Here is a 16,510-nt window from a genome sequence, read left to right on the forward strand (position 1 = left end):
CATAAAAATACTTTCAATGCATCACTAATTAAAGCCATTAAAAGCTAGTTAACTTCTGTATTTGCACTGTAAAGAACTGACCAGTGATTCATGGTTTGACCTCTGATCTGATCACTGCAGTTCTGAGTCTAGAAAAACAGACTTTAGATGAATATGGAAAACAGTGGAAATATCTCCCATGATGATAACTTTATTGAAACTACAACATGAACATGGACAAAAAGCTGCTGAAGTCATTGTGCTGATAATGATCTTTATTTAATCAGTTGACAGGAGTATATATGTTGACATCACACCAAGAAACATTATTCACCATAAATTTGCAAAAATCTGAATCTGAATCTTCAACAACAAACAAAATAGAACAACAAACTGTAAATTCAAAGTTAATGGATAAAAATAGCACAATATGGCAACTCTGTTGTTGAATTGCTAATTCAGTAAAGCATCTTGACTGAATAAAAATTAAATGATTTGATCAAGAATTTATTAAAGCAAATTTTTGTCATGTTTGTGTAACTAAACCAAACGTAAGATTTTTGTCATTTAAAATTACTGCAAGAGATTAGCAGAACAATCTTTAATTTTTGTATACATGCAGATATTTGAGATGATTTTTGAATGTAAAAATTTACATTTTTAAGAGAAATATCACAAAAAAAGGAAAAAAACCTGCTTTTAAATGCCAAGAAAGGTATTACAGAAGATAAGAAAATCAAAAGTGTGTTTCATTTCAACACCATATACCCATCACACGACTGCATACTTAAGACTCCTTAATAAAATATTTTTTTGTTTTTAAGATTTATTTTTGGGCATTTCCTGCCTTTATAGATAGAGGAGGACAGTGCATAGGATCTGAAACAGGGATTAGAGAGCTGGGGAGAAACCTGCAGGAAGTGCCACAGGCCAGATTCCAATCTGAGCTGGGCTCACTATCATCATGTCTGAAGGATGTTTGACATTGAAAGACCTTCTCAGACTCTCTTTTGCTTTTTCTAGTGTGATGTCTTTCCAAGTGTTCGGAATTTCAGCTGGCTTTGCATTATACGCTTCAGCAAACTCTCTATTGAACCTGTTCAGTACATATTTCCAGTAGTCTGAAGCCTGAAGGCTGGTATCGGGAGCAATCCGCCAGTCAGGGTAAATCTTGTTGTACTCTTTGTAAGGGTGATATTCACCATTTGTGGCATTGCAGCGAAATGAGCAGGGACTGCTCACTGAGGAAGTGCATATGTCAGCGCTGAGTTTATTTGTATGTGTCCATCTGTATCTGCCCAGACCCTCTGGACGGTGCATTGAAGTTTGGTGCTCTTTGTGTTCAGTTCCTCCTGCCTCACAGGGAGCTTTGCAGAACGGACACTGTTTGCTACATCCAATGACTCTTTTGAAAAGCTCATTCTCAGGCTTTACATGAAGATTGGAGAGCTTGGTTCTGATTTCAGTGTTTTTAAACTGCTTTCCAAGAGCTTCTTCCATGTCCTTCACAGACACAGTGAGCCGCTGAGCAAACTGTTCCTGGTTGACGTTGTTCAGGATCATAAAAGGACCGAGAGCATCCTCAGAAATGACCAGTTTATCACCAAGTTCCTGACGGATATCCTGAATCACTTCCTGCAGGTTGTCACTTTTCTTTGCTTGAGCTGTGTGTATCGCTTCATTTATGCTCCTGATACTTGACCTGAGATGCCGCTCCTCAAACTCTGATAAAGACTCATTGGTCATGAGTTTAAACATTTCATCATGGATCCATTTTTTAACAAAGAACTCATATAAGCAGATGTAGTTGTGGTAGTCTACAAATTTGTCCTTTGAAAGCAGATCCAGTAAGACTGAGTACTGGAAGAACATTCGTGTGCTGAACTGGAACTTTGTCATCATTTCTCCAGTGATATCAGGACCCAATGAACGGTTGATAAAGTCTTCAACAGCCGGTCTCAAGCAGTGCTTTGTGAACTCTTCTGCCTTCTTCTGGCTCTGGTCTAGTTCATAGAACTCATCCTTGAAGTTAGCACGGAACCTCTCTTTGTTTTGACTGAGACATCTGGAGGGATCATTCCTTTGAATGAAATCTTCATGCATTTTCTGAAACTCTCTGGCTGCATTTGCACAGATGTGCTGTTTCAGAGAAACCTCAAAGTCGATCTCTATCTTCAATTTCTTGTGGCTTTTCAGTTCCTTGTCAATCATATGAAGGATCTCCTGGATGAAAGTGTTGTGGTAGTTGTTCTTTCTTTCCACTTTTTCTTTTACAAAGTGTGTGCAATCACTTATGATACCATCAACTACGTTTTGTATCTCCTTTACATGATCTTCAGTGATGAAAAAATTGAACCACTTTTTGCCATGCCCTTCAGCAGAGTATTTGAAAGGCATCAGTCCACAATCCTGCTGCTTTTTTTTACTCAACAATTCACACGCTCCCCCCTTGTGTTTTAGATTGTCTCTTACACAGAGGGTCACCTCCCCAATGACATCCATGGTCTTTTGTTTGTAAAGGTTTTGTTCCTCTAACATTTTATTCCACATCTTGTCAAATTCTTCATCCAACCTTTTGTCTGTCATGTCCACTTTTTTCTTTCTGCATTCTTTGATCAATGCTCTCACTCTCTCTTCTAATACTTTTGTGTGGTTCGCTTTGATTCTGTCGACATCTGCCATTCCCTTTTTGGTGTCTGCTGCAGCTGTGAGTTGGTTGTAAACAGATCTTTCTATTTCTCTACAAAGACTCTTTGCACTATTTGCAAAGTCCTCTCTGTACGCTTCAACAAGACTGACATGACCCTCAGTTTGCTTGAAGTACTCGTTCAGATTTTCAAGAGGTTTTGTCTCCCATTCAGACACCAGTTTACTTGCTTCATTTTTCAAAACAGTGAGTAGTTGTCCAACGTCAGAAACCTCAGATTTCACTCTGCCAAAGTTAGAAATCTTAGTGTCTGCTGTTGTTGTCCATGAGTACATGACGGTTTTGAACTCCCATTCCCATTTATTGAATTCTGTGCAGAGCCTCATGTATGCATCAGCCACCAGGCTGTTTCTGAAGCTGAAGATGAAGTTCTCATGTTTGACAGAGTTCCACAGGCTTGTTATCCACTCTGTAAACTCCAGGAGATTGTTGGAAGAAGACTCACAATTTCCCAGGACTTTAAGGATGTTTTTCTTGAGCTCATAAGTGACCTCACTGTAGCCTGCATTAACTGGTGCCATTGGTGGGCTCCCATTCCAGAGTCCTGGGACGTAGCAGTTCCCAGTGTCTGGACTGTACTCCATCACATCAGTGAAGCTCTTGTACTCTTCCTTGTTCTCCATTTTGGCAGCTGCCTGGGTCATCTCATTTAACTGTTCCAGGAGCAGTTCTCTTTCTCGTAAGTTCTTCTCAGGGGCTGATACATCTGCCACGTTCTGGTGAACAAACTGACATCTGGGTTTTTTGCCCACAGATTTCATTCTTAGAAAGGCGTGCACAACTATCTGCAGGATGTCCTTCATTTCTGTGGAGTTCTCCATTGCAATGTTGATGATAGTGATGTCACTCAAGCCCACAACAAGTGTTGCCAGCTCATTGTCATGCTCATAGCTGTTGTCTAGTTTTGAAAGCTCTGGTGACTTTAAGCCCTCAGTGTCAATGATCACCAAGAAGTCACACTTGAGTTCTTGTTTGATGTCTTCATTGACTTTGATGAGCAACATGAAGGCACCTCTGGTGCATCGACCACTGCTGACTGCAAACTGTACTCCAAACATGGTGTTGAGGAGAGTAGACTTCCCTGTACTCTGAACTCCAAGAACTGTGACCACCAGTATCTTGCTTTGATCAGACACCAAGTCATTGAGCTGAGTCAGAACATCAGTTACCCATGTGAGAGGAATGTTTGAAGCATCACCATCTACAAGCTCAAGAGGAAATCCATCAAGCAACAACCCTGCACACAGTCTGGGCAGATGAGCTAACTGTTGACGTGATGGGTTTGTTTGTGGGAGAGAAACTGAGGCTTCATAGATCTGACCCATTTCACGGAAGAAGTGTTCAATCCCAAGTGAGCTGTTGGAGAGTTTTTCATCGATTTTTTTTATCTCATCTTTGTTTTCAGGACTTTTGTTTTTGTTTTTGTAAGCCTCTCTGAGGCCTGACAGTTTCTCTCGAGACAGATTATCAAGGTTCATCCTCATCCATTTCAGGAAATAACATCTCTCAATACCTGGTGTTGATATTGCGTTGATGAAACATGTCATTGCATCAGACATATCATAAGAGTTCTGTTTTGCTCGAAGTTTTTCTTGCTTTTTCTGAAGATCACTTTTGTACTTTTCTATGTTTTCTGACCCAACTTTTCGAAGCCGGAACATTTCCTTCTCATTGCTGGTCAGTTCCTTCCATATTTCTCCCTGCAATGGTAGCTGATCTTCCTTGTATTTCAGGATATCTTGAATTTGTGCAGTGATGGCATCTGCATTTTCCTTTGCTGTTTTACACTCTTGACGGTCTTCATCAACCCAGATTCCCAGTTCATGGGCAATGTCAGCCATCTGTTCAATGTTCATCTTTTTCTCTGAGTTCTCCACCACACTGTTGACTGTTTTGCGTAGATTTTTGATAAAGTCTGCATCATTCATTTGCTGAGTCTTCAAAAGGATGTTGTTTTTTGTCAGGTTCAGCTTGTTTGCCACCTTCTTCAGAGCATCCACATTGAATTTCTGGCTCTGATGGTTTCCCACCAGGAAGATCTGTGCCTTGTGGTGTTGGTTTGTGAGCAGGTTGCACTCAGGGTCCAGATTGTCAAAGAACACAAAAACTGCTGCAGATGTCTGACACAGAAAAGAAAACTGTGTCTCAAATAAAGCAATGTCTCCACGAAGGTTAGCTACAGCTACTGGATCACTGAAAACATCCATGTTTTTGTTCCCACAAGGTAGATACCAGGTGATTTCAGTCAGTCCATTAGATATTCTTCTTGGACAGTCACCATTTTCCATGTTACAGTGAACAAATGTATCATGGTTTTGCTGAGGATTACTCAGAAGCTCATTGAGGATCTTTGACTTGGACAAGGAGCACTCACCCAGTCTCACAAAGGAAACCATTGGAAGTATAGAGACAACAATCCTGTCTTCAATAAAGCCCTTGGATTCTGAAAGTGATGAAGGTCTGTACTTTTTCACTATGTCTCTCATGGCCCAAAGCATTAGTGTGCACTGCTCTGTGTCACAATTAGGAAGCAGCAGAGGCACAGAAAACTGACACATGGACATTTTGAGGGCCATTTCTTGTTGTACAAAACCATCAGAACACAGAAAGAGAGCAGTGATTATGTCAAGAGGGTTCAGCTTGTCACCTGACTGCAGATCACCAAAAAGATCATCAATATCTAAATCTGTTCCTTCTGATTCAGCATCACAGGCAGATTCACATCTAGATGTAAACTCTACATTCCTAGCTGTGACATTAACCATCATCAGTTTCTTTAGAAAATACCATGGAAGATCTGAATTACAGCTGGTGGGTTCATCAGTGATGGTCTTCTTATCGATCTGGAGTATTTCACTCAGGGATAGCTTCTCCTTGAAGTGATGCTCCAGTCCCAGATCCTCCAACAGGCTCTCCAGTTGTGTCTCTGTGGGAAAAAAGTTCAATACAAATCAATCCAAACCATTCTCTCATGTTTTTGTCTATGTGGTAATAGTTTGAATTCGTTATCTACTCAAAGAAAACTATCTTAGCTCTTATTTTGCATGTTCACATAAAACTCCCTTCAGTTTCCTTCTATACACATGCATACTCACACATATACACGCAGGCTGCACCTGTCACTTAGCAGCCTCTGTTTCTATATACGCTATAAGAAAAAATTAGTCGAGCTTACTTAAAAAAATTATGGAAACTCATTGCCTCAAAAATAACAAGTAAACTACACTTGACTACACTTTTGTGAGTTAAAAAAACTTGTTTGTTGGTAGTGTGCAGTACTTGTTCTACTTGAACTATTTAAGTATTCACTACTAGTTTAAAATCAATTATTTTAAGTTCTCACAACTGAGATTCAAATGTTAATTTAAGTTTGCAGGACTTAGCCTAAAATCATCTACTTTGAGTGTGCAATATTTAACATTTTTAGTGCATTGCAAACACTGATAAGCTATTAGCACTCAAAATATCTTAGATAACTGATTACATTAAAACATCAGCTAGTACAAAAGTTTTATAAGCTACCATTTCATTAAAGGTGGACTAACTTGTGTGACCATCTGCAATAATGACTATTGGTGACCCACTTTTTTAATGACAGTGTGCCCTTCAACCCTTCCCTTCACTGATGCAAGTAAGGGTAATGTGGTCTCCTAAGGGTAGAACCTCTTTAACTGAGACAGTAACTTCACTCGTGGTGCATCTTAGTTATTCATCTTATTTCACCTTTATTTAACCAGGAGAAAACTTCACGGAGATTAAAAATCTCTTTTTCAAAAGTGTCCTGGCAAAGACAGCTGCAGCAAACAGAGTGCATAAAGGTTTAGTGCCCAAAGGCATTCTGGGAAAACTGCAGATTTGCCATAACTCAAATAATATGAGTTATAACAAAAAAATACTGAAATTGTTTGTGTACTGTTCACTTAAAACTGAAATAAGTTCTATCAGCTCATAAAAATAGAGTTTAAATCGCTGTTTTGGATTTTTAAGCTAACACAACTTAATTTTACCCCCTTTTTACTTAATTTTTTTAAACTAAGTAAACTTAAGTAAATTGAGCCCTTTTGCTGTTATGGCCAAGAAGTACAATTAACTTGTTTATAATAAGTATTTAGAACAGGTTAAGAGGCACTGAGTAATTTCAACTCAATGTTTATGAGTAAAATGAATGTTGCTTTTTAGGCTCATTCTCTCTTGGACTCTACTGCTTGGACCTCTGTCCCTCTTACTCTCTCTCTCTCTCTCTCTCTCTCTCTCTGTCTGTCTGTCTTGTAATGCTTACTGACCACTGTACATGTGATTTACCTTATGATAATAAACCTTTTTGTCGGCTGGCAGATTTGTCTAATATTTCTTTTGTTCATCAGCAGCAACAGAGAAAAATTTCTAGCACAATGGATTGAAGGAACACGTTGAGTAATCTTCCAGCGGGCATAAAAGAAAGGTAAGAATGTTAAATTTTTATGTCAACAGATGTACAGTAGGACAGAGTAATTTCAGCATTATTATGACTCAGATTTGTTGTATTTTAATGTCGCTGTGCCCTGTGAAATGCTGTGTGTGTTTCTTTGAGGGTCAGTAAACTTTAACTCACCAGTAACAGACAGACCAGTGTCCTGCTCCTGCAGCTGTACAGGACTGACATTGGTGGTTTGTGTCTGTCTATTTTTTACTCTGTTTTGGGATTTTATTCTGCAGTTTGCTTTTGGTGACTTGTTGTCCTCTACTATGCTTTTTCACTGGTGCATTGATTTGGCAGAGGCGTGGACTTGAGTCATGCGACTTGGACTCGAGTCAGACTTGAGTCACAATTTTGATGACTTTGGACTCAACTTGACAGTATCATCAAGGACTTGCAACTTGACTTGGACTTTGACATCAATGACTCAGGACTTGACTCGGACTTTAGTCAGGTGACTTGAAAATACTTGAGATTTTCAGTGAGTGTGATGAGTAAGATGTGCCCCTATTCAAAGTATTCAACTAACGCAATGATTCTCAACCCGCGACTCTCGAGCTGCATGTGACTCTTTAGTGACCAGTTGTGGCTCTTTTAAGGCTTACTTTAAAACATCCTCCTGAAATCCTCCATAAATCTAAGTCCACACAAAGAAGACAGACTCTAACTTCAAAATTCAAATGAAAACTTCCCACATAGCAAAACTGGTCTGGCCCGGTTCTGGCCCACAAATTGCACTTACACTTGGCCCACATACCGCAAAGAATGACGGTTCTTTACATTGCATGCAACTGTACAGGCACTCATGAAATGAAAACCTCCACCTTCGGCCTCAACATTACAAGATCCAGACAGGCCCACAGACACTTCCATGGTGGGGAGAAGACACATAATGAGGTTAATCATGAATTTTGCCACATGCAGATGTCATGATAAAGCATTGACTGCCGGTGTCAACAGATGCCATGGTTTTTGGAAAATTTTGAGCAACGGGGTGTTAACCCAGAAATATAATTAACTCAAGCAACCCAGGAATTGGAATTACCCTTTCAACCAGAAAATGGGTTCATTTCTGAAAATTAACACAGAAATACAACCCAACCCTTGCAACCCAGGAATTGTGTTGATTTGATAACGCAGAATTTTTAGAGCGTGGTGTTAAAGGCGGCTATAAGGTCTAGCAAAACTAGGAGTGATGGGAAGCCCTGGTCAGCAGCCACCAAAAGGTAATTTGTGACCCTGACCAGGGCGGTTTCCATGCTATGTGCGGCACGAAAACCAGACTGAAATTTACTAACTAATAAAGCTCCATTCTCTAAAGTCCACTTCAGACCAAAGATTCATGATTTTTTAAGAAAGTCCCTGGTGACCTTTGCTGCAGTCTGATCTGAGCCATTGCAGCTTGAATCAAGCCGTCTGATGCAGGTACCAGCAATTCAGCTCGCTGACAGCTGGCTTTTGCTACATTTACTACTTAAAAAACTATCATACAGGGTTGTTGCTATCCATGTTTATCATCACACAACCCCCACCCTCCTGTGCACAGTCCATCACAAGTTTAGTCTTCCACACCCACAATCCATCCACCACCAATCAACACTCTCCCAGTTTTCCCCGGGCTGTCCAAACAAACTCTTCCTCCAGGAAGTATTTCAGCATGTCTGCCTGAGGCTGCTCTGGTTGAGCTGAAAGTGAGAAAGACGCCGGCTAACTAGCCATAGTCGCGTTGAGTGAAGTTTGCGTCTTCATTGTTTGATGCCATGTCACATTTATTATTGTGTGTGTAACCTTCAGTCCTGGGTCCATGTCGGACAAAGAAGGATTACAGTGTGTGTTGTTTCCTATGTGGAGTCATCTGGTGGAGCACCTCATCCTCTCTGGTCTGGAGTCCTGAGGTTTTGCTGGGGTGGCGACCTCAGCCTGACTGACTGACTAGCAACCAAGCAGTGGTACCGTGAGTGTCCAAGTGGTTGTTTTGTGTTCTTTCTGGTGGTTTTCCTGGGTTGTGGAGAGTTTTAGGGTCTGGACTGGACTTCTGTTGTGGATGGTGGAATTCTATTGTGTTGAACTGGACTGAACTGTGTTGTTTTTGATTTGGAAAAACCAGAATGGACTCTTATTTTTGATGACCTGAACTGAACTGAGAACAGTGAACTGACATGCACACACGCACCCACACACACATTGTTTGGTTTTGTTTATGTTTTGTGCCTTTTCTTTCTTGCTCTTGCATTGAATATAATTTAAAAAATCTGCCTGGGTTTGCTTGATAATTTTGTGTTGCTGAATTGTTTTGCTAAAATTGCTTGATTGCATTGCATTGTATTTTCACTACTACTGAGTTGATAATTATTGTTTTGTAAGGGTAAAAAAAAAAAAAGTTTTTATTTTTGAATTGTCAGGGTTAGGGTTAGACTGGCACCCTGACTAAACCTGTTACAACACATATATGGTTCTTGAATGAGTTTGCATTTTACTAAACTGTGTTAATTTTCAATGGGCATAAACGCGGCTGAAACAGGTGTATCCCAAACTTTTCAACTTAGACATTTTAATATAATGTTATAGTCATTATGACCTTTAGAAAAATGTTTTTTTTGGTTAGGTGGGGTAGAGCACTATAGGCCCCTGTGGCGCGGCCTAAGCTTTTGTCCTTAATGGCATTTTTCCTCCTTACATTTCTTTTACTTTTATACTTTAAGTAGTTTTGAAACCAGTACTTTTACACTTTTATGTGATTAAAAAGCTTGAGTTGATACTTTAACTTCTACAGAAGTCTTTTTAAACCCTTGTATCTATACCTCTACTTAAGTAATGAATGTGAATACTTTTGACACCTCTGATGGCTGTGGATGTCTCTTTTTTGTTCGTGGACACAATTTTGTAAGTGGACTGTTTTTTTCTAAAAGTTTTGGCCACTCCTCTTTGTATTTCAGGTCTACCCCTTAATAATAACCCATACTATGTAACATCTATTCAAATACTTTGCAATGTGTAAAAAGGTCAAAACTAATCAATAAACACTAGTGTTGAAAAGAGTGACCCTTAAATATTTCTGATGTCATCAGGCTGATAGACAAAAAAAAAGTAACACTGAAGGTTTAAAGTCACCTCAAACATGTTTGAAGAAGCTGTGTTAGCATGTAGGATTGAGTTAGAATGTTTTCATGTAATCCTCGATGATCATAACAACTCAGAGTGAATACAGCTGAACTAAAGAAATGACTCTGTTACATGATTTATTTACTCACTTGTGAGTGTAACTGTGTTGTCAAGCTCAGGACTGTCTTTCTTGGGTTCTGCAGAATCCTTGATGAAGTTTTGCATCCCTGACAGTGATGTGGTCATGTCCTTTGTTTCCTGCCCATCTTCTCCATCTGTCCAATGAATCTTGATGTAGCTCTCCACTTTACCATCATGACTCTTTTCATGGGAATCCTCCTCAGTGCTGGAAGTAACGACTGGTGACTTGACAGAAGGGCAGGGCTCTGAGGAAAAATGAAGAGGATTATAATTAAGTTTTTTTTTTTTTTTCACCAAAATCTTCATACAGACTGGTATTATTTTATTGTCCTTGTGTTTTGAAAACATTCTGTCTGATAACACAGATGAACTTTACCATTTTCATCCCTCTGGTGACAGTCAGCCTTGCTGTCGGTAAATGCTGGCTGTTGACGCTCTTCTGTCTTCTTACAGAGTGGCTCAAGAACTGATTCACCTCTGCTTTCCTTCATGAAATGACAAAAACATTAAATGTAATGGTCTCCTCATGATCAGGTCCTCATTGGAGCTAGAGGAGATTTATTTCTATCTAGCATTTTTGTACAACCATGTTATTTACCTCAATTTTTTTTGCCCTCTTCTTTACTCTACAGCAAGGATTACATGAAGAGCATTTCCCTGAAAGCAATGAGACAAGGTTTTAATCCTGTTACATTGAACATGTTTCAAACAGCTGATGGTAGCAGGCATGCAGTCTGTGAGTCTATGAGTGTGGATTTAGGGACTTTGCTTTGACCACCTTCTAGAACAAAAAAGGATATGCATAAACTGAATATGTGAATACATCCAAAGAATCCAAAGATAAATTAAAAAAAAAATAATTTTCAGACTTATTCAACATTTGTTTGCATTTGACCAGATTTAATTTTGAAAATCCATCCAACACAAGAGGAATGAACATTTAAATGACACCTTAGGCCCTGTTTACACGTTATCAGTAGGAAATACAAGATGCACACTGTACTGTAATTTGCGAGATCAGTAAGTATGACATCATTAGTAACCGGCGTCATTGTGATGCAGTGCAAGCAAGCAAAAATTGATAAAGGACAGAGACATTTGAATAGCAGGTTCAGCTTCAGATCAAGCCAGATAAGACTGAAGTAACTTGATCTTACTGTGAATGTAGGCTGAGTCACCAGGAGTTCATAGAACCTTAAATACCCCAGAGACACCGCCAATGCAGAGAGCCGACAAATAAAGCTCACTGATTGCATTGCTGGCATTTTCCACCTGCTGAAATCTCTCTGAGCTCTTCCTCCATTTCCCTCTCTGCCCTCTGCCTTCATTAAGATGACCCCCCCCCTCCCCCATTCACCATTACATTATCACGGTTAAGGTGAACTGCACTAAAGGCATTACCAGCACCAGCCACTTGTATCGATTTATTTACTCTATTTTATTCTATTCTACTCAGGTCTGCTCACACTTGATAGATTCTATTTTTATTGATATTGCAGCGTGAATGTGTATGACCTGCACATGTGGTAGAACTGACAACAGAGCTGACTTGTGGACCCACCTGACCACAGCTACTACAACTTATCAGCCTTACACTATTATCATTATTATATTATTGTTATAATTATTATTTAAATCATCATTATTATTATGATTACTACTATTATTGTTATTACTGTTCTGTTATTGTTCTTCTGTCATAATCAACATTATGACTACTTCTACTATAGTTTTTTGAATTATTATTAATATTATATTATTATTATTAGTAGTAATAGTATCATCATTATTATTAATATGACTATTACTATTATTGTTATTATTGTTGTTTTGTATTTTGTATTGATGTTTTTATATTTTTATTATTATTATTATTTATTATATTATTATTAATATTATTATTAGCAGTATATTTTTACTATTATTATTATTATTATTATTATTATTTTCATCATTATTATTGTAACATTTACTTCTACAGTTGTTTTGATGAGTAGTGGTAGTATCCTGTTATGATTATTATGAATTTATTCATCATCATCATCTTTTTAAGCAGACATAGAAGTCCAAAGAAACAAATACATAAGACAAGATTTAAAAAACAAAAACAAACAAACAACAAAAAACTACACAAATAAAATCAACGGACAAACAAAATACTTCACGGTACCATGGCTTTGATCAGTCAGTAGCATAATAATGGAGTTCTAACAGTCTTTCAATCTGCATAGAATTTGCACATCAGATTTCTTTTAAAAACCTGAAAAGTGTGCTACTTGACCTGACATCTCACCGCACTTTCCCCAACATGATTGTTTCTATCCCATAATATTACAATTGGTTTCCTTTATTTAAGAAATAAAAACATGTTTTTAGTTTTATAAGTCTTTTATAGTTTTACAAATTTAGACTTTAGAAAAATATTTATTAGTTTGGTCACATTTCAGTCTTTATTTACTATTATAGATTTAGGCTCTTTATTGTCGATTTTCTACTGAAGAACTCAGTTTTTTTGTTTTTTTGTTTGTTTGTTTGTTTGTTTTCTTGCTCTTTTCGTTGTTTATATTATCCCCTGAACTTTTCTTTGTGCTCTTATTTCCATTTTGATGGACATGGACCCTTTAAGCATACTGACATATTGGAGAGTCATACTGCTGGGAGATGAAGAGAGAGAGGAGGGAGTTATAAAGTTGTTCTAATCCTACTCTTGGTACCCCTCCCTCTCAAGTACAGCCTTTTTTTTTTTTTTTTCTTTTTTTTTTTGTGGCACTTGGTGATGACGTCACAGTAGCACCCGGACCGCCGGGTCATGAAGTAACTCGCTAATCTTTGTGACCCAGTATCTTTCCTGATTTAAATGTAAACACTGCAGTAACAAACAGACCCTGATACCCTCTTTAGCACACCTAAGCCTGGTAAGCAACTCACCACATTCAACAGGCAAGCGAGATCGGAAAAATAAAGCGTATGTCAACATCCCTACAGATTTCAACTGGCAAATTTGAGATTTGAGATTTTTTTATTTCTATTTTTTAAAAATGGGACAATATGTACTAATGAACATTTGCATGTAAATACATGGAATTATAGCTAATTTCTATCCCCAGTCCCATTAGCAGGTTGGTGTCAATACATAAAACAAAAACAAACATCAGAAATAGGAATAAAACACACAGAGCGTATTAAAAAACAAGCAACATACATAAACCGTAGACAATCCAAATGACATACAGTCCAAAGATAAAAACAGGCTGGGAGTTGGGGGACCAATAATTGAATACAATGAATTGTAAAGTGCTGGAGTGATAATTAAAGTGCCATAGTGCTAAAGTGCAGAGTGCTAGCTGCCTGGGAGCTCAGGTCCACGTTATATTGCACATTGCTGAAATTGTTGCACAGAAGTACAAGGTGTATGTTACATAGCACATACTCTACTGTCCAAAATTATAAAGTGCCAAGTTGAATATAGTATTGCACGATGCCCATAGCACACGGTTGCACATGCAGATGTGCAAACCATATGTAACAACACTTTCTCTGTCTGTTAACTCCAAACTCCAACTAAAACAGAACAAAGTCCTCCACAAAGCACACATCACCACCTCTTCTGAATGGGCTTCAGCAAAACCAACACATGTTCCCACTGTCCAGCCACAACTGCTGACTACTTTCATGTACTTTGGATCTGTCCATACATGTACATACATTCAAAATTTTTGGTCAGAGGTCATGGCCTCAGCATCCTGTACAATGGAAATATGACCAAACAAAAGCATGAAAGTAACTCACCTCTTCTGAAGGGGTTCTTGATTTTAAACGGCATTCTTAAATCCAGGAGTTTGTCTTTAACCCAGCATCCCCCTCTCTACCTCACTGGGAAGGAAAACAAGTATGTCTTCTTCTCATCTCAAGCATCACAGTAGTGACTGCCAACACCCTGCATGCTCATTCTTTTTATGTGCTCAGTAAAAACTTTCACTTTCACTTTTAGGAGTCTTCATGTATAATAAACCTCTGACTTAATCACATGGTTTACTGGAATCCAGATTCTGGTTTACAGTAAATTAGGTGTATAAAATCATACAAATGTCTCTCTTCATACTCTGCAGGAGTAAGCTGATATCAGGGCAACAAGAGTCACGTATGATTAGATAAAGCACAAATACCAAGGTTAATGTCAGAAATCTGTTTTTAAGGGTAATCCTACTGAAATTCAATTATGTGTATTTATGTGTTTTTCTGTGATGATGGGCTGTCTGAATGTTTTGCTGCAAAGGATTAATAAAGTATCTGTCTGTCTGTATGTCCATCCATCCATCCATCCATCCATCCATCTATCTGTCTATCTATCTATCTATCTAGAAAGTTAATGCAGTGATTAAAGAGGACGACTGGGCTTCACAATATTGGTTTTGTCCTTACTGCTATTATGGTGGTGGAACATTGGTGTAGTGTGGGAAAACTTAAGGAAGCAAAGAAGAGACAACACCTCAAATGCACAAGCACTTTTTCTGGGTATGTGAGGGAGATATAGGATAGCATACATGCTTGCATCATAGTTTTAGTTAATATAGAGGTGTACAAAATGCTCCCTGTTACACATACAGTATAGACTCACCGGCCAATTCATTAGGTACACCTTGTTAGTAGTGGGTTGGATCCCTTCTGCCTTTAAATCTGCCTTAATTCTTCATTGCATAGTTCCAACAAAGTGTTTGAAACATTCCACAGAGAGTTTTGCCCATAGTGATATTTCATTCCACCACATCCCAGAGCTGCTCTATCGGATTGAGATCTGGTAAATGTGAAGGCCATTGGAGTACAGTGACAGGAATAAACCAAGTGGTGGATTACAAGAAACAAGGATTTAGGCCTAGCAAACTTGAGTAGGCCAATGATAGGAGAGGACCTGAGGAGACTCTGCAGGGGGTCCACAGGTAATAAAAGCCAGTGTGACCCTCACCCATGTGGCCCCCCCTGCACTGTGCCCAAATGGTCCTGCTCTAGAGCAGGGCAAAAGCGAGCCAGCCCCACCTCGAAGTGCGCAGTGCTGACGTCAAAGCAGGGATTTACCCCTTCTGCTACTGATACCCCCCTCCATAATACATTTTCAGCCCACAGGGAGTTAAGTTTTAGTCCTGCTTCTGCTCCAGCTGTCTATAACTCTGTTACAGCAGTGGTCTAATGTTAGCATTCACCGTACTACTTAAACATTTATGACACGAGGCCACACACATTAACATTAACAAACCTAATGAATGCAGTGAGATGAGGAATAAGAGAGTTCCTTTAGCAATCTTCTTTGTTTTTCTTTTTTTGGCTGTTTTAAGAAACCAATAACTGAATCTTACAATTTTGTTATGGGTCTGAAGTATACAAAGTCGTGTATTGAATCTTATGTTTCTGATCTGTGATCTCCTTTAGGAGCAACTTTCCCTCCATGTCTGATATTTCTCAAGAAACTGTTCAATATAATCGTCTTAGCAATCTGCATGTATACAAAAGTTACTGACTGTTCTATTAAATCCTTCCATGTATTGATCTATGAATTATCTGTCTTTTACATTTGGTATTGTTAACATGTAAACATGATGGAAATTTGATTTAATAAAATGATTGAATCAGTTTATTTTATTCAATCAATATGCTTATTTTGATTATCAACTGAAGAATATTGCTGCTATATCATTCCATTGACCTGACTTTTAGACCCAATCCCAACCAAGCTGCTTAAGTAAGTCTTTCCTCGAGGTAGCACATCTATTCTGGACATGATCAACATGTCCTTTCTGTCAGGATATGTGCCACAGGATTTTAAATTAGCTGCAATTAAACCTTTCAAAACCACCTGATTCAGTCACCTTAGGTAATTATAGGCCCATAAAATTTCTTCCTTTTATCAATGAGATACTTAAGAAAGCCGTGGCCAATCAGCTAAGTGACTTTCTTCAAAATAACTTTCATTTTGAGGATTTCCAATCAGGATGTAGAGCCTAACATAGTATTGACTTAGTTAAAGTGACTAATGATCTACTGTTACTGTTACAAACTAGCACTTGAAGATCTCTCTCTCTATTGTTGACTCTCTCTTCATTTCACTGTGAAAACCACAAAGAAACCAAACT

General features: G+C 38.5%; 1 protein-coding gene across 1 annotated transcript; it reads right to left on the reverse strand.

Annotated features, from left to right (window-relative positions):
• Positions 1 to 870: 870 nt before the first annotated feature.
• Positions 871 to 14,208, reverse strand: LOC121504957 (up-regulator of cell proliferation-like). Its single transcript, XM_041780076.1, has 3 exons — positions 14,175 to 14,208; positions 10,394 to 10,630; positions 871 to 5,612 (listed from the first exon to the last, which is right to left on the reverse strand). Exons 1-3 carry the CDS (start codon positions 14,206 to 14,208, stop codon positions 871 to 873), a joined length of 5,013 nt encoding a protein of 1,670 aa, XP_041636010.1.
• Between the last annotated feature and the right edge of the window lie 2,302 nt (positions 14,209 to 16,510).

Source organism: Cheilinus undulatus, linkage group 22, assembly GCF_018320785.1.
Source record: "Cheilinus undulatus linkage group 22, ASM1832078v1, whole genome shotgun sequence".
Lineage (NCBI taxonomy): Eukaryota > Metazoa > Chordata > Actinopteri > Labriformes > Labridae > Cheilinus > Cheilinus undulatus.

Coding starts and splice junctions, on each gene's coding strand:
- LOC121504957 (XM_041780076.1), bottom strand. CDS start 14,208: ATGCCGTTTAAAATCAAGAACCCCTTCAGAAGAG. Junction 10,631..14,174: donor CAAGAACCCCTTCAGAAGAG/GTGAGTTACTTT, acceptor ATTTTTCCTCAG/AGCCCTGCCCTTCTGTCAAG. Junction 5,613..10,393: donor CAACACAGTTACACTCACAA/GTGAGTAAATAA, acceptor TTTTTCCCACAG/AGACACAACTGGAGAGCCTG.